We start from the raw sequence: 26423 nt of genomic DNA on the forward strand, positions 1-26423 counted from the left end.
TCTCTCTAGAAATATTAGCCAAAAAACAGTCGTTTTCTGTCATGTAGTGATTTTCAAGCAGACCACTAACCCAGAATGTGAGACTGCATTGAAACCTCACAGACTTATTGACTGAACAGCATTCTTCAGAAACAATGCTCTTCAGAGCCCTTCCTTCAGTTCTTTGTTCAGTACCAGATAGAAGCTTGTTTTATTCTAGAAGGTAGGCATTTAAATACTTGTTTGTTGTGGTTTTCATTTGACAAAATATCTAGTACTACTGGTTTGTCATTTTTTGAAAAAGTGATATTGCTCTCATAGAAAGTAATTCCTTGAGCACTACACATGTAGCATAAAAACTGAAATTTGCATATGAAGATATGAAGGGATGCATTTGCCCTACAGTTAGAATTTTGTATTTTGTTGGTGGGGCACTATGGAGTAGAGATCTTCACAGACCCGTTCCGAAATGGACATGGGGCTTTCCCACACGTACCTGATATATATATATATATATATATATTTTTTTATATATAGAGACTTGTTCCGAACGGACCCGAGGAGAACTTGACCCGTTCCGTATAGACCTAGTCAGATCCAGACCCGATCTTTATTAACCGAAGCTGATAAAGCGGGAGAGGAGGGATAGAGAGGGCCCGCTCTAGCATGCGGGGGAAGGGCTGTACTGTGAGCGAGTGAAGGGAGGAGGGAGGGAGAGATGAGAGACAGCAACCAACTAAGCAGACTCGCGCTATAGTAAACCAGTAGTTGCCATAAATAGGTTATTTATCATCATATATGAGGTATTATATGAGTGATTAAACTTTCATATAGAGAATGGCCACACCCAAACTGTGTTTGTTTGACACTGTGTGAAAGCAGTTTGATCATTGTCCTGCAATGTGCAAAGATCATGTTTCTCTGTATGGATGAGGTGATCGGAGTGATTCGACTTGCAGGCTAATTTAATCCTATCCTTAAAAGTATATTTCTGACCACTTATTCATGTCATTCTTCTCAATCTTTTTTCCGCATAAACTGTGTAAACTAGTATAGGCCTACAGTATTTTACATCTCATTTTCGGTTAACTGTCCGATTCATTTCCATTTCTTTTGAAATTGGCTTCATTGTTACATTTCAATAATCTACAGGCTGTTTTGTACCATTTCCAAGTTCCCCTCTGCCTTTCTATGTCGTACCGGGCTGCCACAGTGCTCCGCCCCGTCCCCAGCCCGCCCAGGGATCTCTCTCTTGGGACTGCCCAGGTTACACTCTGCCTCCTTGACCAGGAACAGCTGGTCATCCAGGGCATCCTTCTGCATCTGCATCTTCTGCAGCAAACCAATGGCATTCTCCAGCTCCTTCTCCAGAGAGAAGATGGTGCGCTCTTTGGACTTGATCTCATCCACCTGAAGGAGGGCATAGCAAACAGGAAACTCAGAGAGTGGTTAATGGGACACAGAGAGATGGACAGGACAGACTGACTGTCTCAATGATTGATTGATTGATTGATTGAGACAGACAGACATGTGCACAGTTCCATTCAAAAATCCATTCAAAAGAGCAAGGGTGAAAGTAGATTTAATGTATTCCTGGTACGGGACCTCCTATGTGTTCATGCGCTTGCGGCTGACAGGAGGTAATGATTAATGATGGTGTAATAGCCTACATTTTTCTTGCCATCTTTGTTTAAATTATTGTGTTTTAATTAATGTTTTGGTCTAGTACTCCATACCAGACCGTACTGGCTTAATTTGACCCCTGCAAAAGAGTATCATGTGAAAGAATTATGTATCATATCATGTAACATATGTCATTTGATGATGACCATCACAATTAGCAAGAAAATATAAATGGATCGTTCCATGAAATGAGTGCCTTTTGCGTCCCTTTAATATTTTAAGTAGAAATTGCACCAATATTGCATTTTAAAAGCCTGTTGTATTAAATTAATTGCCTTTCAATATAGACCACATGGAAAATTCAATAAATCAATACAATTCAGCATTTTGACATGGCCCTCCATCAACCCTGCATCACTTCTAGGAAGAGTTTAACCCACTTAATCCACACATTTCTCAAAGTTTCACCATTATTGTAAAGCCCTGGTTATTTTGTTGTTTAGACAAAGTCATTTCTGAAGAATATTATTTATTTCATGTGATAAGTGATTCATTTACGTCTGTTTGTCCCTCATTTTAAGGTCAACCCTGTTACGTGAACTGAACTTTCGTTTTAATATGTTGAAACTATTCCTTTAAAAAATATTTTTAAATAAGAAACATTAAACATCTAATAGTCAAATCATAGAGTAAAAGCAGGTGAGCTGGTTCTACTATTTTTGTCAATTTGATGGTGTTTTAGGGTGGGAAACTGAGAAATGTTTTAACAATTTAATTTTTTGGGGTGAAGCTTGCATTCAATTGCCACTCCCTGTTGCACACAACAAGCTTCCATTCCCCCTGTAACAAGGGGATGTATGGCTGATTTAAGAATAAATTGTCAACCCTGTAACTTTATTTGGCACTTAATAAGCACTTAGTATACATTTTTATTTACTTAATCTCTTGAGATGGGAAAACTTGCTTTTTATGAAGTTGAACATGTGCTCTTTATGACAGAATATAACAATTTGGTGAACTATATAGACCAGCTATGGCTACGTCTGGTATTCAGCAAGACATGCATCCACAATCAGACCCTCTGCTCTTCCCTCTACCCATCCTCCAGTCAGACAGTATTTACCAGTCTGCGGATGTCCTTCTCGCTGTCCCACTTGATCTTGGAGATCTGTTCCTGGTGCATCTGATGCTCGGAGCGCAGATCCCCGGCCTTCATCTTATCCGCCTGGATCATGGTGCTGAGCGCCTCGTCCGTCTGCTTTTTGTTCTGCTTGAGCTCAGAGATCTCTTGCAGCAGCTTGACCCTCTCCACGTCGAAAAAGCGCCGTGCCTCCTCCTTGGCCTCTAGGGTCAGCGCCGTGCGCACCTTCTCCCCGCTGCCGTCCCGCATGGCGCTCAGCGCCGCCTTGAGCCGCTGGTTCTCCTGGTCCTTGATCTTTGCTGTCCGGGCCTGCTCCTGCTCGTGCTGGCGGACCAGGTTCTCCCTGAGTGCCTGGAGCTCCTTCTGCTTCTCCTCGTGCCATTTGGAACGCTGCTCTGTCAGCGTGGCCGTGTGCCGGTGCTGCTCCTGCTCCCGGATCCGCTTGCACTCCTGCACCTTCTCACGCTCCAACTTACTCACCTAGCCCCCGGGGAGAGAGGTAGAGGAGCCGAAGAGAACTGGGTTACACTATAAAAGCAGCAAGGTCAGAGAGATACCATTCTCCTCATCTATCACCTATTACGTAGATAAAGAGATTCATTACAGTGTCAAATATAATTAGAAAAACAGATAATGGCAGACAGGGCACGCAAGACCAAGCAGAGATGTCGATCTACCATCGCATAACGGTTGGCTTAGGTAGTGCAGGTGAATGTACAACACAGCAATAGCCTATATCTACTGTGTGCCAACTGTGAAGGGTTATACCTCAGCCAGACCAGGTCAATGTATAACTCAAAACATTACTGTACATCTAAGTAGAACCTTATAAAATGTTGAAAGCTAGCTGTATGTCAAAGGTTGTGTGTAGTAACTATGTGTAACAAATTAATCTAAACAACATGCGTAAGACATTCAAAGTTACACATCATCTGCAGTTGAACACACTGTTATAGGTGTATTTGAGAAGGGATGATTTCCATGCAATGTAGTGTTACAAAATGGCCTACCTTGCATTTCTCTTGATGCAGTTCTATTTGAATGTCAGTCAGTTTGGACCGGAGATCTTCGTTAGCTGCCTGTAGGGCAGAGATGAGCGCTTCGGGCTTCTCGCCCTTGGTACGCCCCTTCTTCGCCATTGAGTCAAATACTACAGCTCCTCCAATGCTTTCATAGAGACTTCATAGACATGAACAGAGGCCCTCCCGAGGTTTCCAGTTCTTCCTCTTCCTCATTATCTTAGTAGACAGTAGAGCTGTGTGTGGGGAGGAATAAGAAACATTTTTGACAATTGTCATTGAAGGATATGAAGCTCATCTCAACTTAACTGTTTACATTCATTGATTATTCAAGTCTAATAGTAAAGCAGTTCATTGCATGGTGCTGGCAATATACAGTACAGTATTGGCAGTAGCCGCTGGCAGGAGTGGCTCATTGATTTAGACAGGTCAGGCAGCTGCACAGTGTGTAAACATTGACCAGGTTTCCATCCTCACAGATGATGACTACAGAAGGACAGTGTCAGCCAGTGGTTTTCTATGCCAAATGTTACAATCTATTAGACCGATGCAGACCAGTGGACACATAAGTGAACATCAGCATGTCAAAGAACCAGTAGGCTACATCCACAACGTAGTATACATAAGATGAGACGCAACTTGATGTGACGGTCTTAAGGAGTTTTATTTAAGAACCAAGTTTGTTTGATCTGAACGGTCGAGTTTTAGAATTTCTCATGTTTCCATGATTCAACATGTCAAACCTTTAGCTACAGATGTAGGATCTTAATTTGATCACTCTTTTGTTGCTGAAAATGTTCCTGCACGGCAGGAAATGCAAACTTGTAGTGTATTCAAGGTTTAAAAAGGCTTCTAAAGTTTGTAATTCCCACTTTAAAATGTCAGACTTGATTTGCCCTAATGAAAAATGTATCAAACCCTACAAAAAAAATGCATTAATTATAATCCACATAATAATTCACATTTCCTGTTGCTACAGGATTATTTTCCTGCTGTAGCAAACTGGCTCAAATTAAGTCACAAAGTGTACCCTGTTTCTGGTGCATGTATTTCATGACACTTGTTTGCTACAACACCTTGCTACAGCAAGTGGCAAATTTGTTTTAAAGTTTCATCACGTCATTGTAAAGAGACACCGTTACCGTGGAAACAGTCTCAACTGCATGTCTCGTCTTCTTGATCTGAATGCCCCATCTTTAGTCAGCACAACATTCTAAAACTAGCAAGTTTTATCTGGTCTCATCTCATGACAGCTGTTGTATCTGAACTAGGCTTTAGAGGTGAACAATACTGAAACAATATTGTTTTTCTAACTGTACAAATAATGTGCTGCTCATGCCAATTTGATGTATGGCACTCTACACGTGTTATACATGTTGTTTGATAAGAAAATGGGTGTTGGTGTTGGTGGTGTTGGTGGTGGTTGTTAGAGTAGAGAGTGGGGGAGGGGAAGGGCAGCTGTATATACACTGGTAGTGCTGTATACAGTAGGGCACAGCATGGTGCTGTGTGCTTGAATAAGGAGATATAGCCTAAAGTAGCAGGCGTAAAAGAAATGCCTGAAACTAGATTCCCTACATACTGGTCTTGACAAGAAGAAGAAAAAAACATGTTTGGGGAGGTTCTCTTCTGCACTGTTCAACCAATCCAGTAAATGTGGAGGAGGAGTTAAGATGGAGTGTCGCCTTGTTAATGTCCAAAAGCGGAAGTCGCATCACAGGTTCTCTTTCCATTTCCCCTGAAAACCGGAACGTCCGGTCGTTGGGGACTCGGCAAAGGCTAAAGGAGATATGACATTCTTACGAAGACTGTGTAACCCATGTGCTATAGTTTCAGCCACTGTACACACACAGTGCTATAACCCCCTTGCATAATCTACTTATAATCAGAGACAGAGGCCTAATGATGATTCAAATATTACACTAAGATTTCAGATGAAGATTCTAATGTCACGTTTCTTCCTCATGCGCTTATCAGTCCACTGGTGCTAGGCTTTTTAATCGCTGTCAACTCTGGTGAGTGTTGCTCGTGGCTTCTGTCCAAAGGACCATGGCTGTTTTGAATTACTGTTGATATTATTTGCGTGTGAATATGCAGACGAAACAGCAAGAGACAATGGATCATCCACCATTCAAAAGCAAAGCAACATAGGCTATTCTCTGGAGTCTTTATGACCTTTCTAACAGCAAATGGGTCTGGTATGGCTCTGTTCTGGAACATTTGATCCTAAAAGAAAAGGATGACATGGCTAGGATAACTGTGGTTCCATGCCACATCAGAATGTTAAAAGGCCTAATGCAACCTAATAACGTGACAGAAAGTCATCCTAGTTGTTGTCTGAAAACATTATGGAATCCTTACTTCTAAATACAATGTGGTATACATTGTTCATTGTGGGCTAATCAGCAATTACAAGCACAAATGCATGTGAGACAGGCACTATCTTTGTCCAAAGCACTTCTGGGCAAGGGTAGGAAAGCATACATGAGTAGGCCTACTACTCACTTAGAGTATAGTAAAATCAGTTGAAAATAATCACAGAGAATTAGTCTTGTCCAATACTGATGGGTATGCATGAAATGCAAAACGAATGTAATGGTATTGAAATGAATGCTGACAGACACTACTACAAGGTCCACTAGTACTGTGGCTGGGTGAATACATACAGACATTCTTTGTCTGTGAAGGGCTGTCTGCCTCCAATGCCATCCGTTACACTCTTATGTAAACTCCAGATTTAAAGTGAATTATTAACATTTGATGTAATTAAATGACACGGTTTGGTCACATCGAATACTAAGTTGAAAACGATTTATAGGTTTTTAGGTAACAATCAATAGCTCAATAATGTAGGACTGGGCGAGACGGACAAAACATCATATCACAATATTTTTCAAATCTTTGACGGTATGACAGTATTTGACGGTATTTTATGTTTTTATAATAAATGTTCTAAATATGCTTAATGAGTAGTGCATGACCTTAGGGTGGCTATACTGTTCAAACTTCAACCAATGTTTATTTCATGGATCCCACCATGTCGAACAAACAAATTATCTGTCGGCATTCATAAAATTACACAGAAACGTCCTGTTTCTATCACAGCTGTCGTGATATTTTTTCATACGATATGACTTTTCGCATAAAAACTGTGGATCTTGTTTGTGACCATGTATTTTGAAAGGATTCAACGCAGTTCTTACTTTCGCCACAGGGTGATTTTGCCACTGCCTCACAGGCAAGATTCATTACAAAAAAGTATATGCAAGCACCTTCGGCACCAGCGCTGCCTCACTAGTGATGAGCGTTCCCTTTTTTTCAATGAGGCGGATCTTTTGGCAGCGTTCACGTAAAAGAGCCATTCATTTGGCTCCCAAACTGCTCTTTGTTCAGTAGAGCATAGAAATTGATGAAAAACTATGAAAAATTGCATATTTCTAATGTACAGTGCTGTGAAAAAGTATTTGCCCCCTTTCTGATTTTCTGATTTTCTCTACTTTTGCATATTTTTGATACTGAATGTTATCATATCTTCAACCAAAACCATGGCCTAGTCAAAGTCCAGACCTAATCCAAAATTGAGATGTTGTGGCAGGACTTGAAACGAGCAGTTCATGCTTGAAAACCCACAAATGTTGCTGAGTTAAAGCAGTTCTGCATGTAAGAATGGGCCAAAATTCCTCCACAGCGATGTGAGAGACTGATCAACAACTACAGGAAGCATTTGGTTGCAGTCATTGCAGCTAAAGGTGGCACAACCAGTTATTGAGTGTAAGAGGGCAATTACTTTTTCACACAGGGGCATTGGGTGTTGCATAACTTTGTTTATGAAATAAATGAAATAAGTATGTAATTGTGTTATTTATTCACTCATGTTTCCTTAATCTATTATTAGGTTTTGTTTGAAGATACGATAACCTGAATTTAAAATGGATTATATTTCGATTTTTTGTCTCTGGCCTACACACAATACCCCATAATGTCAAAGTGGAATAATGTTTTTAGAAATGTTTACAAATTAATTACAAATGAAAAGTTGAAATGTATTGAGTCAATTAGTATTCAACCCCTTTGTTATGGCAAGCCTAAATATATTCAGGAGTAAAAAATTGCTTAACAAGTCACATAATAAGTTGCATGGACTCACTCTGTGTGCAATAATAGTGTTTAACAGGATTTTTGAATTACTACCTCTGTACCTCTGTAAGGTCTTATCTGTAAGGTCCCTCAGCCGAGCAGTGAATTTCAAACACAGATTCAACAACAAAGACCAAGGAGGTTTTCGAAAGCAGATATTGAATATCCCTTTGAGCATGGTGAAGATATGAATTACACTTTGGATGGTGTATCAATACACCAAGTCACTCTCCATATTTTCAAGCATAGTGGTGGCTGCATCATGTTATGGGTATGCTTGTAATCGTTAAGGACTGGGGAGTTTTTCAGGATAAAAAAGAAATGCAATGGAACTAAGCACTGGCAAAATCCTAGAGGAATACATGGTTCAGTCTGCTTTCCACCAGACACTTGGAGATTAATTCACCTTTCAGCAGGACAATAACCTAAAACACAAGGCCAAATCTACACTGGAGACAGTGAATGTTCCTGAGTGGCAGAGTTACAGTTTTGACTTAAATCTACATGAAAATCTATGGCAAGAACTGAAAATTGTTGTCTAGCAATGATCAACAACCAATTTGACAGAGCTTGAAGAATTTTGAAATATTGCACAATCAAGGTGTGGAAAACTCTTAGAGACTTACCCAGAAAGACTCACAGCTGTAATCGCTGCCAAAGTTTATTCTACAAAGTATTGACTCAGGGGTGTGAATACTTATTTAAATTACTGTATTTCATTTACAATACATTTGCAAACATTTCTAAAAACATGTTTTTTCTTTGTCATTATGGGGTATTGTGTGTAGATGGGTGAGATAAAAAATAAATATATATATATATACATTTTGAATTCAGGCTGTAACACATCAAAATGTGGAATAAGTCAAGGGGTATGAATACTTTCTGAAGGCACTGTAATTGTATGTGTGGGGTACAGAGATGAGGTAGTAATTCAGAAAAAGTCAAGGTGTATGAATAATTTCTGAAGGCACTGTATCAGTAAGGTCCCTCAATGGTGTGGCTGTAGAACGTTTTGAGGATTTGAGGGCCCATGCCAAACCTTTTCGACCTCCTGAGGGGGAAGAGGTGCTGTCGCGTCTTCTTCATGACTGTGTGCGTGTGAGTGGACCATTTTAAGTCCTTAGTGATTTGGACACCGAAGACCTTGAAGCTCTTGACCCGCTCCACTAGAGCCCCGTCGACGTGGATGCTTGCCCTCTTGTTTCTTATAGTCCACGATCAGCTTACTGGTCTTACTGACGTTGAGGGAGAGATTGTTGTCATGGCACCACACTGCCAGGTCACTGACCTCCTCCCTGTAGGCTGTCTCATCGTCGCCGGTGTCGTGTCGTCAGCAAACTTGATGATGGTGCTGGAGTCATGCATGTCCACGCAGTCGTGGGTGAACAGGGAGTACAGGAGGGGACTAAGCACACACCCCTGTGGGGCTCCCATGTTGAGAGTCAGCGTGGCGGAGGTGATGTTGCCTACCCTCACCACCTGGTGTCAGCCCGTCAGGAAGTCCAGGATCCAGTTGCAGTGGGAAGTGTTCAGTCCCAGGGTCCTAAACTTGGTGACGAGTTTGGAGGGGACAATGAACAGCATTCTCACATTCCTGTAGGTATTCCTCTTATCTAGGTGGGTGAGGGCAGTGTGGAGTGCAAATTAGATTTCATAATCTATGGATAACAATATAATAATAATAATAATAATATGCCATTTACCAAACGCTTTTATCCAAAGCGGCTTACAGTCATGTGTGCATACATTTTTGTGTATGAGTGGTCCCGGGGATCGAACCCACTACCTTGGCGTTACAAGAGCCGTGCTCTACCAGCTGAGATACAGAGGACCACGTTGGGGATCTGTTGGGGCGGTATGCAAATTAGAGTGAGTCTAGTGTGTCTGGGATAATGGAGTTGAAATGTGCCACAGCCATCATTTCAAAGCACTTCATGATTACAGATGTGAGTGCTACAGGGCGGTATTTATTGTGGAATGAAACCTAAGAGTTCTTGGGAACAGGAATGATGGTAGTCATCTTAAGACATGTGGGGATTACAGACAGGGACAAGGAGAGGTTGAAGATTCCTGTGAATATTCCTGCCAGCTGATGCTCTGAGAAACCACCCTGGAATACCGTCCGGCCCTGTGGCCTTGCGAGTGTTGACCTGATTAAAGGCCTTACTCACGTCTGCCTCGGAGATCGAGATCACACTTGGAGTATACAGTGAGAGCGTACATAATTTACAATGGCAAGAAGACCAAGACGAATGGATGCACATGCTCCATTAGCGTTGCTTCAAAATCTGAATGAAAACGACTCAGATGGTGGGGAAGAAATTACATCTTTGATGATTATTCTTCTGATTCTGAGCCTCAGCCTGAACCTACACCACCGAGGCCTAAGCGCAAGACAGCCAGAACGGTGCGCACTGAGCAGGTGCCCGCGTCACCACCAAATGAAACGGTGAAACAGGAGAGAGGAAGGGACGGCACCGTTTGGATAGAACAAGCCAGTGACAATGCTACGGGATGATTATCAGCACAAAATGTCATCACTGAGAGAGCAGGCCCTACATCTCAAGCAAAAAACTACATCAGCAACGCACTCACCAGCTTTCGTTGTTTATGTGACATGGACATGGTTCAACTGATGCCATTGTGTGAAGACCACACCATGTAAGCACGAGTTGACAATAATTTACTATTTAATAATTTAACATTTTTCATATTGACACTTATATTCACTATAATGCCATTATCTTGTGCTGATTTTCACTATTTATTGAGCACACTTGCCGCTTATAATGATGTTTAGGCTGCTGATGTTTTCATAATTAAACCGCGTGTCTTGCTGATGGTGCGTCTTGGTGGTTGGAGTATTTTTGTATTTTGTCGTAATAAAAAAAAGCTGTTACCATGTTCCAACACATATACTTTCTGTTTCATAGTTGTAACAAAGCCACTCCACAAATAAAATTGATTAAACACTTGAATTCTTGTGTTTTTTGTGTTTTTACATGTACTGTAGCCTACAATAACGTACACTGAGTGTACAAAACATTAAGAACACCTTCCTAATATTATTTTGGCGATAGCATATATGAAATGAATTACACTCAGAATGACTGCTCATGACTTCGTAGAGGGGTCCCTTGAGGCCCAGCATTTCTAGTGTTAAGATATTTCATGTTGGTGTTTCCTTTATCTTGGCAGTTGCCTTATTCACCAACACAACAGTGAGCTTGGCCACCATTAAATACCCCACAGTGGCAACACTCTTGGATGAACTGAGTATGAGCCAGGATAATAAGGCCTAAGCCATACCTTGCCCGAGGTGTCAAAGTACAACTGTACTAAGATTTCCTGTATGGTATTGGAAAATGGCTGGCATGCTGAAGAGAAGATTTTATATACTATTGTACTGTACTTGTGCAAAGCTACTTTGAGGATTTCTGTTATTTCTTAGAATACACCTTCTGCCTCGCTAACCTTAAATAGACTTTAATAATATTGTTACAGTATTTGAATTATTACAGGAACCAGTACTGGTCCTGGTCCAGGTCATTCAGTTCAGGTCATTTTCGGGTACATCACTGCAGATCTTAGACATAATAGAACGTTCCTAAAAGCCCAAAACTGAGGTAATATTTCATACTTTATAAAAGAGCATTCATACTTCATAAATTATTGTTCATATCATTTCAGGGGATTGATATCATTTGATATGATTTTAGTCCTGGAATTTCCCTGGCAAGAAGGGTTGGTAACTGGCTATGGGAATGGCTATTTAACAACTTCAACCAAAAACGTAGCCCCCCCAGCACATGTTGGGAAGACTGTGGGTACTACTACTACCCCAGACTACAACTGGACACAGCGGTCTCTCCTTTTACACTACACTACACATGAGCGCTAATGAACCCAGTAACTGCCCATGCTAGAGGGATGCTGTGGTAGTCTACAATCGGTTAGAACCAGGCGGCGGGGTTAAACTAATATGTAGACACATAAATCAGATTATTGTCTTATTCCATATTTGGTGATGGGACATAATCCCACGGCTGGTTCCTCATATACCTATGTCCCAATTATTTATCCTTACTCCAAAAGTGTGCACTTGTTCACTTCCCTTTACTGATTTGAAAGGAAACGACTGGTATAACAAATATGGTGGAAACTCCAACTACACCATGTCTCCACCAAACCAATGGTTTTAGATTTGTGGGAAGTAGTGATAAGCGCACACTTTAGGAAAAAGGAGATATTATTGGGACACACCCAGTATGTGTGTCCCACATACTGGGTTTACGAAGCATCTGACGAATTACATTTTATTTGATAGAGACTATAGGCATCAGTTCCCTTCTTGACATGAGACACAGAGGATGTGTGAGCATTAGGCTTGAGCGGTATCCAGATTTTCATATCGTCATACCGTCCTTCTCTCATCCCGGGATCTACGATATTACCGGTATAGCACACAAGGGGGCGCTAAAACGCAGTGAAAGCCAATTGGGCCTCTAGTACCAGAATGCTAACAACATTAGCACAAACTAATAGCGAAATCACATAGACGCTGTTAGCTAAATGCTAACGAACAAAAACGAACATAAACTAATTGCAAAGATAGGCAAATCCAGCTCATAAAGTTATACAAGCATAGCTAGTAGCTACCAAATGTCATTTTCGGTGAGTGTGGACATTTACAAGCGAAAGTGAACGAGAGAAATTGTGCAACTGTTCAAAGTTGTGATGCATGCTTTCTGAAGGAAGAGCAGCATGTGTACAAGGAGCAGATGGGAGAAGAATGAAGGAGAGAAAAAACACTAGTAGGAAGCACAGGGAAAAAATGGCAGCTGTACAGATAACTCATCCAGAGCTCTTTGACTTCTGGCAGGAAGCCATTATAAGATATCTGATGGGAAACATTTAGTAGTGAAAACTTCATCACCTCATGTGCGCCGCACAACAGAGACTCGTCTATAGATATAGAACGCTATGGCCTCACCAGCTCATTTTCTCCCGTTGTGCTATCTACAAACAAACACGTGACTGGATCAACTGTTCTGGGGAACTACGGTAAGCTTCTTAATATAAAATTATGTGACAGATGAAAGAACGCAATCTGCTTATCTCCAAACGTATTGCAGTCAGCAGGTATTAACTTAAAAAGTACCTACAAATATACAAATGTATTGAAAAACTTCAAATAAATAGTTTTGATAGTATTTACGGTATTGAAAAACCATCCTGTGTCTTTTTCCAAATACCCCGGTATACGGTATATACGGTATACCGCCCAAGCCTAGTGAGCATCCTGCATGCTGATGAATTGTTCTGTATTATCATGTGTTATTAATCAGGTAGTTAAGTCTCTGACTGCTTTGGTTACAAAAACTGTTACAGTTATTACAGTGTAGTAACTACATATAAAGGCCACTATATAAGGCTGTTACCATAGGTTACAATGGTGTAACAATCAGAAACAATATAGTGTAATAGTAACATTAAAAACATTAAAAAGGAAGGGCAAAAAAATTGAAGAAAATACAGTTTCCACATAGTTGCCCAACTTTCTGCTCAGATACACACCTCACATTTCACCAATAAGCTTACATATCAGCATCCCCTTACACTGAGTTAAGGTTGCCCATTCGAGAGCCAAGCTACATCATTTCTGCCCCTCTCTAACAGGTCAACTAAATCTCTATCATCAGCTGCCACACTTTAGTATAAATGTTTTAATTTCCTTTCATCCTACTGCTACCTAACGGTGTTCCGTACACATTTTGAGTAATAGAGGCATTCAAACGAGGCTGTAATGAAAACTAAGGGGACTGTAGCGACTGTGTTGGCATCAAAATCCGGGATGTAAACTACGTTTCTATTCAAGCGTTGATTGACATGGTAATGGACCAATAGTATTCGAGTAAAGATGAAAAATCGGACCCCTCTGGTGCTGTGCGTTACATCGTGACGTGTCACGACGTAACGTACGGCACGCATTATGCAACTCATTGTGTGCCGTACAGCGTCTTTCCACCAGGGGTAGCGCTTCTCTCGCTGATTAAAAACATGCTTAACCATATACAGTGAGGGAAAAAAGTATTTGATCCCCTGCTGATTTTGTACGTTTGCCCACTGACAAAGAAATGATCAGTCTATAATTTTAATGGTAGGTTTATTTGAACAGTGAGAGACAGAATAACAACAAAAAAATCCTGAAAAACACATGTCAAAAATGTTATAAATTGATTTGCATTTTAATGAGGGAAATAAGTATTTGACCCCTCTGCAAAACATGACTTAGTACGTGGTGGCAAAACCCTTGTTGGCAATCACAGAGGTCAGACCTTTCTTGTAGTTGGCCACCAGGTTTGCTCACATCTCAGGAGGGATTTTGCCCCACTCCTCTTTGCAGATCTTCTCCAAGTCATTAAGGTTTCGAGGCTGACGTTTGGCAACTCGAACCTTCAGCTCCCTCCACAGATGTTCTATGCGATTAAGGTCTGGAGACTGGCTAGGCCACTCCAGGACCTTAATATGCTTCTTCTTGAGCCACTCCTTTGTTGCCTTGGCCGTGTGTTTTAGGTCATTGTCATGCTGGAATACCCATCCACGACCCATTTTCAATGCCCTGGCTGAGGGAAGGAGGTTCTCACCCAAGATTTGACGGTACATGGCCCCGTCCATCGTCCCTTTGATGCGGTGAAGTTGTCCTGTCCCCTTAGCAGAAAAACACCCCCAAAGCATAATGTTTCCACCTCCATGTTTGACGGTGGGGAAGGTGTTCTTGGGGTCAAAGGCAGCATTCCCCCTCCTCCAAACACGGCGAGTTGAGTTGATGCCAAAGAGCTCGATTCCTGCATGCCACTCTTTCTGCTCTCGATACTGAAGGTGAAGAAAATGAACAGGACTCCCTAAAAGACAGCATGTTACCAAACTGCAATAGTTATGAACTATGTGGAATGTTTTTGGACCATTGGCTTCCCTGTAAACAGGTACTGACAGGATGCATAAGCCACCTCCCTCAGGATCCTCCCTGCCTTCGCCTCCTCGTTAGCAGCCTGTAGCTGTTCGGAGGTGTAGCGGTGCCGTCAGTGGCGGCTCCTGAAAAAATTCTCAGGGGGGGCAATTTTTCTGATGATTTAGGTGACCTACACACATTTAAAAAAAGATATGTCCAGCAACAACATGAAGACAGGGGCAGCATATAAGTCAATACTGATATACACATTACTTGCTTCAAAAAGGCCTCATGGTTGAATTGGAAATATGTGCACCTGAGCATAATTCACAACAAGCAAGCAGGAGCTTTTGATAGAGGCTACTGAAAACATTGATGCAAGTTATTGGTAATAAGACATTTTTATAGACTTCCATATTCTGCCCTCTTGTATAGATTTGTGAAAATGAACAGTGATAGACATTTTGCCTGAAAACAGAATTTGAAAATAATTTCTAGAAAAGGTAAACACAGCTATCTGTAGGGCTTTGTAAAAATGAACAACCATATTCTGGCCAATTGTATAGATTTGTAAATATGAACAACCATATTCTGGCCAATTGTATAGATTTGTAAAAATGAACATGAACAGAATTTATTTATTTTTTTACTTTTTTTAAAATGAAAAATAACTATTTTAAACAACATCAACTGTGAACTGATTTGGGCGTGTGTGTGTTAAAGAGACAGACAGGGAGGGACAAAGAGAGAGAGAGGCTACATTACTTGTACTGAAACTGTTCTCTTCTCTCTTTCAATGCAGCAAAGTGGTCAATGACTTTCTCATTGAAATCAGGCATGCTGAGGACTAGTTCCCTCTCCATGGAAAGCATGGCCAGTGCATTCAGACGTTCCTGGCCCATTGAATTTCGCAGGAATGTCTTGACTCGTGTCAAAGTTGAGAAACATCTCTCAGCTTCAGCTGTTGTCATGGGAGTAGTTACAGTCTCAGAGAACGTCTCCTGGAGGTTGTAGCTCATGAGAACCTGGTACAGTGCCAGTGCACCACAGCAGCCCTTGAATTCAGGATTCTCATAGATCAGAGATAGTTCTGTCTTGAGCTTTGCCTTGCTCAGCATGGGGTATGCATTCACAGTGGCATTCAGAGCCTCATCAGGAAATGAATGGCAGTACCTTTCAAACATGTCTGCTTGCAGTAAGGTAGCACTCACAAGGTGGCCAGAGAAAGAGAACCTTTCTTTGGTGTGATCCAGGATGGTGTTGCAGACCTCTTCAGACAGCCTCTGCTTCTCCTCTTCTCTCAAAGCTGTTCTGGGTCTTTTGGCTCCTGTTGCTTCTTGCAGCTGCTGTTGAGAGGAGTCCCTGAAGGCAAACAGACCAATGTGTTTGTTGGCTTTGTACAGTATTGTTGTCTATGTGATGCACAGGTATATGCAATGTATCCATGTATAGTACAAATACTTCAGTTCCACTTAAAATGGGCAGGGATGCATAAAGTCTTTAGTGTTTAAGTTAGCCTTTGTGTCTCACATAGCCTGGATGTTCAGCACAGTATACAGTGGTGCTCATAAGCTTATGAGCCCATGCTAAAGTTGACTAAAAAGAGGAATAAAAAATAAAATAAAATTGGTGTCCTTAAAGGTTGGATTTTCCAACTTTTTTAATTAAGTCATTAAGATCAATTTCCAAAAGATGATTTTTTAATTTTTTTATTCCTCTTTTTAGTCAACTTTAGAATGTGTTCATACACTTATGAGCACCACAGTACACATAGTATATAAAATAAGCTAGATTACACCACTGGCCATATATAATGAGAACAATGTAATTTCAAACACAAATGCAGTCTCCTTTCATGCATACATTTTCAAATAAAGCTCTGCTTTGAGAAAGATCGAATGATATTGTTTAATCTTACCTTATGGCCTGCACACTGCTTGTGAAGCTGTCGAGGGCACGTTTGATGAAGACAGCATCGATGTCCTTCTTCTGTAGCTTCTGGTACAGAATGTCGACGTGGGGCATGATTTTGTGAAAAAGCCCCAGGAAAAAAATAAAATCTTCATCATGTAGCATCCTCACGTAGCCAGATGCCTCTCTCACGGTGGGCTGGTCAAATGAACCCAATGAACCCGTCCGGATGGCTTCAAAACATTCTATGAGGTCGTCTCGATTCTCGTAGACAGTGTTCACGACTCTGCTGTTGAAGTTCCACCGTGTGGATGAAGGTCTGGGCAGTCTTTGTGCAACAGTCTGGTCAAGAATGCTGGTGCGTTTGGGTGACCGGGAAAAAAAGTTGCAATCCCGCTCAGATCGGAAAAGAAAATGTTCACTTTTTTGATGCGAGAAGTAGCTTGCTGCATGATCAAATTCAGCTGATGCGCATACCAATGCACGTAATGGGCATTCTTGAAATGCTCACGCACCTTTTGCTGCACACCAGCCTTCTCTCCCCTCATCACACTGGCTCCATCGTAAGCTTGCGCAATGAGTTTGACTTTCTCGTCGTCGGCAAAAAGACCGTTCAGTCTCTCCAAAAGCACACTGGCGATTGAGACTGAGGTTGATTCCGAGATGGGAAGGAACTCAAAAAGCGCTCCTGCACTTTGTGGTTGCTATCTATGTACCTCAGCACAAGCACCAGCTGTGTCTGTGTAGAAACGTCCGTGGTCTCGTCAGCTTGGATAGCTACGAAGTTCGCCGACTTCACCTCCTCCACAATATGTTCCCTCATGACCGCTAGCATACACTCCAGTAGCTCGTTTTGAATGGTCTTTGATGTGCCCTTGAAAACTTTAGCATTTTTAAGATGGTCATCAAACACCTCATCTAATTGTGCCACAAAGTTGACAAGTCCAAAAAAAATACCAGGGTTGGTGGAGCCCTCAGTTTCATCTTTGCCTCGCAAAGCTAACTCAAACACTCCGCAAAACTTCACACACTGGATTAGCCGGCTGAGGATGTGGCGGTTCTTGCTAACCTCATCGTTGTGGCGGCGGACAGCTAGCCTGTATCCCTCATCCAGTTGAGTGGCAATGTTCACTCTCCCCAAAGCAGACAATCTCAAACAGCTATCCATGTGGGTCTTTGACAGCTCATGTTTCTTAATCTTTTCTGAAAGATGGTGCATGTCCGTTACACCAGTCGCTGTCCAAGCGGTGCTGTCTGCCGTGCCGCCTTCAGGGTGAAAGAGTAAGCAGGGGTAGCAGAAGACTGCATTAGCTACATCGCAGCCTGCTAGCCAGGTTTTTCGTTCGTACCAATTTTTGGAAAATCCTCGGGTGTAGGACTTTCCCCCTTTAGTAGAAACCTGTTGAATTATTTAATTTGGTCTGGGAGGTCCTAATTGTTTCGTTGCCAATTTATCTTGATTTGTTCGCCGACAAAAAGGAACTTCTTTCAAAGAGACAATCGAGTTGCACTGAACGCTAGCCATCTTGACAGTAGTACGTGAATTGATTGACGCTGCTACCCGCTCTTTTCTTAGTTATGTTCATGGTTATGTTACGTATGACGAAAGCGCGTAAGTGCAAGCCCTCCCGAACCCATAGAGATTGTATTGAAAGCTCTGATATTTGAAAAAAAAAAGATTTTACATGAGAGTCTATGAGAGACTTCTGGGGCGATTTTCAACCTGACTGAAATCGCCCCAAACGGGCGGGGCCATTTGAAGCACGACTTTAGCCTGATTGGACATTTAGTGGCAGATCAGACGTCTAGATTAGAACACTGATAACTACTGTTGCCGTGATATAATTGATTAGGAAAAAAATCCCTTCCTTTTCCCGTTTGGCAGTGCGTCGCCCATGTCGCCCTAATGAACACACCGCCCCTGGGTGCCGTTTCTGGGGCTCTTGTTGGGCCTTTCCATTTCCAGACATTTCCTGTCATAATACAATTAAATGAGGTTTTTTTTGTGTTCATGCAACATCATTTATAAAAATAGCGCCAAGGAAATGGACTCACAAATGTGGATATCAGTTCCATGTAATCCAACATAAGGTTATTGCATATTTCATGGAAAGAGCAGGTGTTCATGTACACTCAGTGTATATGATGGAGTGAGAGGACAGAGCTGAGTTAGTGTTACAACTGTAGTTATATTTCTTTTTTATATTAATATTGTTGATTTATACAGTAATCTACTAACGTTAAGTAGTTTATAAAAGTATTTATCTCGTGCTATTGGAAGTTATAATATTAACCCTAATCATTTTCATGCTTTGTTCATTAACATTATATAAAGTAACATTATATTCCTTCATCTCTCTCTTTGAACAGAATCACATCCAGTAGTGCTAAATCTTTCCATACGCAAAACCTTACCAATCTCCCGATACCACTGTGTAATCGTTGGTGGCTTGTCCTTAATCCAATTAAATAGGATGCATTTTCTTGCTAATAAAAGTAGCTTTTCTAAAATAAGCAGTCTAGAAGGGTTCAAAACATTGTTTCTCTCTGGTAAGCTCAATAGAAACAGCCTTGGATCCACTTTTATCTCACAATGAAATAACTTTTTTATTTAGAGATCAGTGACCATAATACAGCAATAGAGGGGCAACCCCAAAAACAGTGTATGTATGTGCCAATTCCCGTTGTGGATTTTTAAACACATTGGGGATGTTGCCTGTGTAGGATTTTGTACTGGACTTCTCTGAGCCTGTAACAAGAGAATGTGATGTTGGATGAGGAGATACATGCTGCCCATTCCTCCTTGTCGTACTCCATCTCAAAGTCCCTTAATACATGATCTTTATTGTATTTATCCCAAGTATGAATTGACTCATAAAAGTAAGAGATAAAACCCTTTGACTCTGTGAATTGGAGGAAGCATTTGTCAACTGGACCCGTCAACGACTCATCTAGAGGTAATGTAATGTCCCTCCGAATAAAATGTAGAACTTGCAAGAAACCACAAAAGTGCTTTTGCGGGATACCAAACTTAGCTTGGATTTGTGTAAAAGACATAAGAACATTGTTTGAGTATAGGTCCGCAGTAACTCTGATCCCTCTGCTGAGCCATGAGTCGAATATGCTGTTGTTAAAGCCTGGAGGGAATGCTCTATTGCTTGTCAATGATGTCAATGATGAGGATATACCTTTCCTACATGCAAGGTTCATCACCTCCTGCCATATTTGGACTGTACAGTAGATCACAGGGTTATTAAAAATGTTGGATGGTATTTGTTTACTATTTCTAGTAAGTACACTTAACAAAGCCATAGGTGCACAGCCCCATGCTTCTGGAGACTCTGTCCCACCCCTGAGATAGCCTTGCATCCATTCAGAAATGATGCGGGTATGGCATGCCAAATTGTAGTTCAGCATATTGGGCAGAGCTAACCCACCTGTGTCTTTGGGTAGTTGTAGAGTCCTCATTTTAAGTATAGCTTGTTTACCATGCCAAATTAATTTAGAGAGGTCCTTCTCTACACTCTTCACCATTTTTCTAGTGAAATGGTCTCTTATTGTAACGATCCCTGCAGTCTGAGTCGGTTTCTGTCTGGGTATTAGTTTTTCTGCTCGGGATCTCCAGTTTCCCGAGGGTTCTGGAACGCTCCCTGCCTGGTTGCCGGGCAACGTTGCTAGGCGGGAGCTCTCTTGATTTCCGCACCTGCATCCCATCAGCAATCTGCACACCTGGTCCTGATCATCACCCTTCTTAGGCTCTGTCCTAACATCCATTCCCTGCCGGATCGTTAGCCATGAACAGTATGTTTGTCCGTGTATCAGCCTTGGAACTTCTAGCGTTAGTTTTGTTGTTTTGCACCTTTTTGACTTGCTGTATACTTACCTCCGTTTTGTTCTATCTGCAGTCACTCACCCGGAACCTTCACCCAACCTCTGCCTGATGGTCGGCGGCTGCCGAGCCATTACTGGACCTACCACTGCACCCTCAACAACCCATCCACGCCACCCGCTCTGTTCCCTGGATTATTCAGCCTCACTCGTGGATCTATTAAATAAACACTCACCTTTGTTTCAATTTACCTTGTCCTGGTCTGCTTCTGGGTTCTGGCTTAGTAAACCGTGACACTTATTTCATGAATCAAATCTCATGGCCAGCAGTTAGGCTAAAACAAGCAGTAAAAGAGTAAGTCTATCTCCTTGTAACACACTCTGGCATTTGTAAATCTTCCCCCTGGATTTAAGTCTGAAGCAGAACTCCAAGACACAAGGCAAGTAAGGCTTACAGACAATGAGAAAGGGGAGAAGGCAGTGAGGTTCCTGCGGCAGGAATGGCCCGTTTCCCAGCGCTGGTGCATGGTGAGGGTTGAACACTACATCATTAAGCACACTGGCATCCTGACCCACTTAACTCTCCACTGAGACATCAAGTCTGTGTTGCTACCGGATTCTGCAGATGCTGCTTAGTAGCCGCTCGCCACAGTCATGAATAAAGATTTCCGGTGTTCGAATACCATTTTACCAATTTCCGCTTTTGGTAGAAACTGTAGGCCATGTATAACGTTGTGTTTAAGTACTCATGTCATGTTTGTATGGTAGATTCCTAAACACCACTGCTGTTTGATACCACTTCATTTGTGATAATAATTCATAAATGAAGAGTTTCATTCCAAAACGATATATATACATTTTCAGAAATGTTAGTAAATTAGCTTTTTTTTTTACTGAACTTATGAAAGAGATTGGTGTGTTTTTTTCCACATCTATTCATGGCATTGGGATATTAAATCACAGACATTGTTTAAAATCTATCACTTGATGATTTCATTTCAGAGACAAATAATCATGTTTTTTCCTAAACGAGATATATCGCCTCACTCTCAGAGAAAAAAGTAGCACTGCAAAGTTTTACACAGTCAAATGTGACAAATAATTACATTTGTATTAAAGAACAGAAAAAAATATACATTTGTGACATTGATATATACACTACCAGTCAAAAGTTTGGACACACCTACTCATTCAAGTTTTTTTTTTTTTACTATTTTTTACATTGTAGAATAATAGTGAAGATATCAAAACTATGAAATAACACATATGGAATCATGTAGTAACCAAAAAATTGTTAAACACATCAAAATATATTTTATAGTTGAAATTCTTCAAATAGCCACCCTTTGCCTTGATGACAGCTTTGCACACTCTTGCCATTCTCTCAACCAGCTTCATGAGGTAGTCACCTGGAATGCATTTAAATTAACAGGTGTGCCTTCTTAAAAGTTAATTTGTGGAATTTCTTTCCTTCTTAATGCATTTCAGCCAATCAGTTATGTTGTGACAAGGTAGTATTGTAAAATAGATTGCAAAGTGGGAACCATAGAATTAGAATGATTAGAATTACAACCATTCTAGTGCTATGGTGGGAGTTGCTTTCAAATAGTGAATGGCTCACAGTGTATAATAGCTAGTATGAGAATATAGTATACAGAAGATAGCCCTATTTTTAGACATTTTTGCACATTTATTAAAAATGTAAAACAGAAATACCTGATTTACATAAGTATTCAGACCCTTTTCTATGAGACTCGAAATTGAGCTCAGATGCATCCTGTTTCCATTGATCATCCTTGCGATGTTTCTAGAACTTGATTGGAGTCCACCTGTGGTAAATGCAATTGATTGGGAATGAGTTGGAAAGGCACACACCTGTCTATATAAGGTCCCACAGTTGACAGTGCATGTCAGAGCAAAAACCAAGCCATGAGGTCGAAGGAATTGTCCGTAGAGCTCCGAGACATGATTGTGTCGAGGTACAGATCTGGGGAAGGGTACCAAAACATTTCTGCAGCATCACAGGTCCCCAAGAACACAGTGGCCTCCATCATTCTTAAATGGAAGAAGTTTGGAAGCACCAAGACTCTTCTTAGAGCTGTCCGCCCGGCCAAACTGAGCAATCCAGGGAGAAGGGACTTGGTCAGGGAGGTGACCAGGAACCTGATGGTCACTCTGACAGAGCTCCAGAGTTCCTCTGTGGAGATGGGAGAACCTTCCAGAAGGACAACCATCACTGCAGCACTCCACCAATCAGGCCTTTATGGTAGAGTGGCCAGACGGAAGCCACTCCTCAGTAAAAAGCACATGACAGCCTGCTTGGAGTTTGCCAAAAGGCACCTAAAGGACTCTCAGACCATGAGAAACAAGATGCTCTGGTCTGATGAAACCAAGATTTAACTCTTTGGCCTGAATGCCAAGAGTCACGTCTGGAGGAAACCTGGCACCATCCCTACGGTGAAGCATGGTGGTGGCAGCATCATGCTGTGGGGATGTTTTTCGGCAGCAGGGACTGGGTGACAAGTCAGGATCGAGGGAAAGATTAATGGAGCAAAATACAGAGAGATCCTTGATGAAAACCTGCTCCAGAGCGCTCAGGACCTCAGACTGCGGCGAAGGTTCACCTTCCAACAGGACCACGACCCTAAGCACACAGCCAAGACAACACAGGACTGGCTTCAGGACAAGTCTCTGAATGTCATTGAGTGGCCCAGCCAGAGCCCGGACTTGAACCTGGTTGAACATCTCTGGAGAGACCTGAAAATAGCTGTGCAGCGACGCTCCCCTTCCAACCTGACAGAGCTTGAGAGGATCTGCAGAGAAGAATGGGAGAAACTCCCCAAATACAGGTGTACTTACCAAAGTCATACCAAATAAGACTCAAGGCTGTAATCGCTGCCAAAGGTACTGAGTAAAGGGTCTGAATACTTATGTAAATGTGATATTTCTGTTTTTTATATTTAATAAATTTGCAAAAAAATCTATAAACCTGTTTTTGCTATGTCATTATGGGGTATTGTACGTAGATAGGGGAAAAAACGATTGAATCAATTTTAGAATAAGGCTGTAACGTAACAAAAAGTGGAAAAAGTGAAGTGGTCTGAATACTTTCAGAATGGACTGTATATCAATATTTTTATATATAACTCTTGAAATACTACTCTTATACCTAAGACAACCCTTTAGCTAAGAGCTGCAAATGTATTTCCGTATGTTCGCAAGGCATTGGCACATGTCCAATTTCATCTTCTGCTCTCAACAACTCAAACTACTTTATTTCCATTCTGACATAAACAATGACAAGTAATAAAAAATATACATTCTACATAGTATAGTATACATCATATTGATATAACCATCCTATTCACATACAGTACAATTAATTGCATACAACATATAAAATGAGATCTTGTGTTGCAAGGCTCACTGCATTTGCCAATGCATATATTTTTCAGATTGCATGCTGCTGGAATATAATGCATTCCTAATGCCAGGCCTAGACAGGTCGGATTTCAGTTCACTCCAAATTGCCCGTCATGTTATGCCCATGTCATTTCCAGACAAATATGACATTTTGGGACACATTTCTAAAGAGAATCCAGGTTATGCTATCTTTGCAGATGGTGCAGTTGGGCCACTCTTTGTGCGCCCCAAATGGCACCCTATTCCCTATGGGCCCTGGTCAAAAGTAGTGCATTATATAAGGAATATGGTGCCATTTGGGATGCAAGCCTCTGACTCCAGAGGACCTGAGGTTTAATCACTCTGCACGGCAGTGAACGTTATCCTTCCTGTCTGATTATTTGGGCTAGACAGCACTTGCCATTTCATTACCCCCCCCACACACACACACACACACACAAAAGTTTTTAGATGCATTTAGGCTGAAAATTCTGCCATTTTTATGCCAACGTAAAATGGTGGTCACTGGAGAGGCTGTGCAGGCTAACTAACAAAATCAACTATTGTTTTATCACCAAGTCCTGAGTGGCCTTCATAGTCTCTCAAAGGCAGACACCATGTTTTTGTGTCTACATGTAACAGCTATGACAAAAGTACAGTAGGCCTACACACGTAGGCTATAGACTACTATCAAAGGAGTCTCCTTTGACATTACTATTGTTATAGTACTCACTGTACTGAATGCACTATTTCCATATTAACTATTAGGTCCATATTAACTATTAAATCCTCTCTCTGACCAGGATTGATGAGAAAGCAGACCTTTGCTCTGAGGGTCGTTCAGTCTATGGGCCTGTATTAACATCTAATCCCTAAACTATCAGCCAGCCACACCAATGAACACAACATCCCAATGGTTGTGATCCCAAAACCAACTGCTCTCCAGATAATCAGTCCTTAGGCCTATTACAAAATGCTTTGAAAAGGGATGCTGTGCCCAGTATTGGATAACCCAGCGGATGGTTTGTGATATACAGTATTTAGGCCTCCGTGCATACATACAAACACTCTAGTAGGCCTAACTTGTTATTATTATTATTGTTGTGTTGTGTGTAAATAGTTGACACACTTATTACAAACGTCTTCAATCATATTAGAGAAATAAGAAAGGGACATTTGGTTTGATTTTTGAGAACACAATTCTGTTAGATGGTGTTTTTATGGTAATATTGTTCTTATGGCTATGCATATAATGGGCCTTGCCCTATGTGTTGTATTATAAATATCACACACTACAATAACCATACCAGATTGGACAGGTAGCCTAAATGATGGAGACAACAGCACTATAGCACTTGTGAAAAAGAGCAATGCACAGCTGGTTTACCCACGGCACTTCAACAACTGATGATGATTTATCCAATGTGTCCATTAGCAGATATCAGTTACAGTAACTAACAGAAAGACAGGTGTTGCCAATTCATCGTGTAAATCATAGTTTAAAATGGCCCTGGCCATAATGTGCCTAAGCACCCACCAGCGATTTCCTCTCCATCTTTGAAAGGCTGCATGCTTTCTAATGCGCAGGCCAAGACTGTTACTTCCGACAGTTAGCTACAGCTACACGCTCATTTAAATAGGCCTACACAACAACTATCCTACACATTCATTATGAAAAGCATAAGATGACATATAAGCTCAATAATTTATAGATGCAATGCAATGTCCTGACATAAACTTGATAATAACGACAGTAATAACACACATATGACGTTTGCTCTTCATGAGAATTCCTATCAACCTGCTGCAAAAGCACCTATCGCTCTCCTATATCTCTATTATGTATACCTTGTCCAACATTTTAAATAACATAACAAATCAATAGAAACAAAGCAGTCTTACCGTGTAATTAACCTCCACAATGTATTAAGGCCTAAGGTTTTTAAAACCGTATCCATGGCCCTGGGCTTTTTCTCCGCCACTGCTCAGCATCAGCAGCCGACGTACAATGAGTGCGATGATGCTACGAGACCCCGCCCTCCTTCTCTTGCAGCGAAAATGAGCTCTCGTCACCGTCTTCAGTACCAGGAACTGCAGTCTCTGCGCCGCCATCCTGTGGGCTGCGGCTATACCCGAAGAGAAGGCAATTACTCTCTATTTCTTTCTTCTTTTCAGCTCTCTATCCCCCGTTCACGGAAACGGTGTCAACCGCTCACAGACAAAGGAATGATAAGCAGCTAGAGTCTCGTTCGTTGCAGTGGAGGCAGCCATCACAGTCGTGGCAAATACACAATATAAATGTCTAGGCTAGGGTAGGCCTTAGATGGGGAGATTCCCTAAAAATACGCTACTTCGATACAGCTACGACTTTTTCGTAGCAGTTTAGGAGAATTTACGCAGCAGGTCAGAATAATTAGGTTAAGGTTAG

At 41.4% G+C, this 26423-nt stretch overlaps 1 protein-coding gene across 2 annotated transcripts in view; it reads right to left on the reverse strand.

Moving 5' to 3' along the window:
* Positions 1–26024, reverse strand: part of LOC121574018 (janus kinase and microtubule-interacting protein 2-like) — a 52340-nt gene extending 26316 nt beyond the window's left edge. Inside the window, exons 1-4 of one of the 2 annotated variants that reach the window (XM_041886527.2) lie at positions 25898–26024; positions 3754–3998; positions 2726–3223; positions 1180–1389 (exon numbers count right to left, since the gene is read on the reverse strand). In XM_041886527.2, the coding sequence (XP_041742461.1) occupies positions 1180–1389; positions 2726–3223; positions 3754–3882 (837 nt within the window). In that variant the 5' untranslated portion in view covers positions 3883–3998; positions 25898–26024. Of the gene's footprint in view, positions 1–1143; positions 1390–2725; positions 3224–3753; positions 3999–25897 lie in introns of both variants that reach the window. The other variant, XM_041886526.2, reaches the window with a different exon arrangement.
* Positions 26025–26423: the final 399 nt, after the last annotated feature.

This window comes from Coregonus clupeaformis, chromosome 9, assembly GCF_020615455.1.
Source record: "Coregonus clupeaformis isolate EN_2021a chromosome 9, ASM2061545v1, whole genome shotgun sequence".
Lineage (NCBI taxonomy): Eukaryota > Metazoa > Chordata > Actinopteri > Salmoniformes > Salmonidae > Coregonus > Coregonus clupeaformis.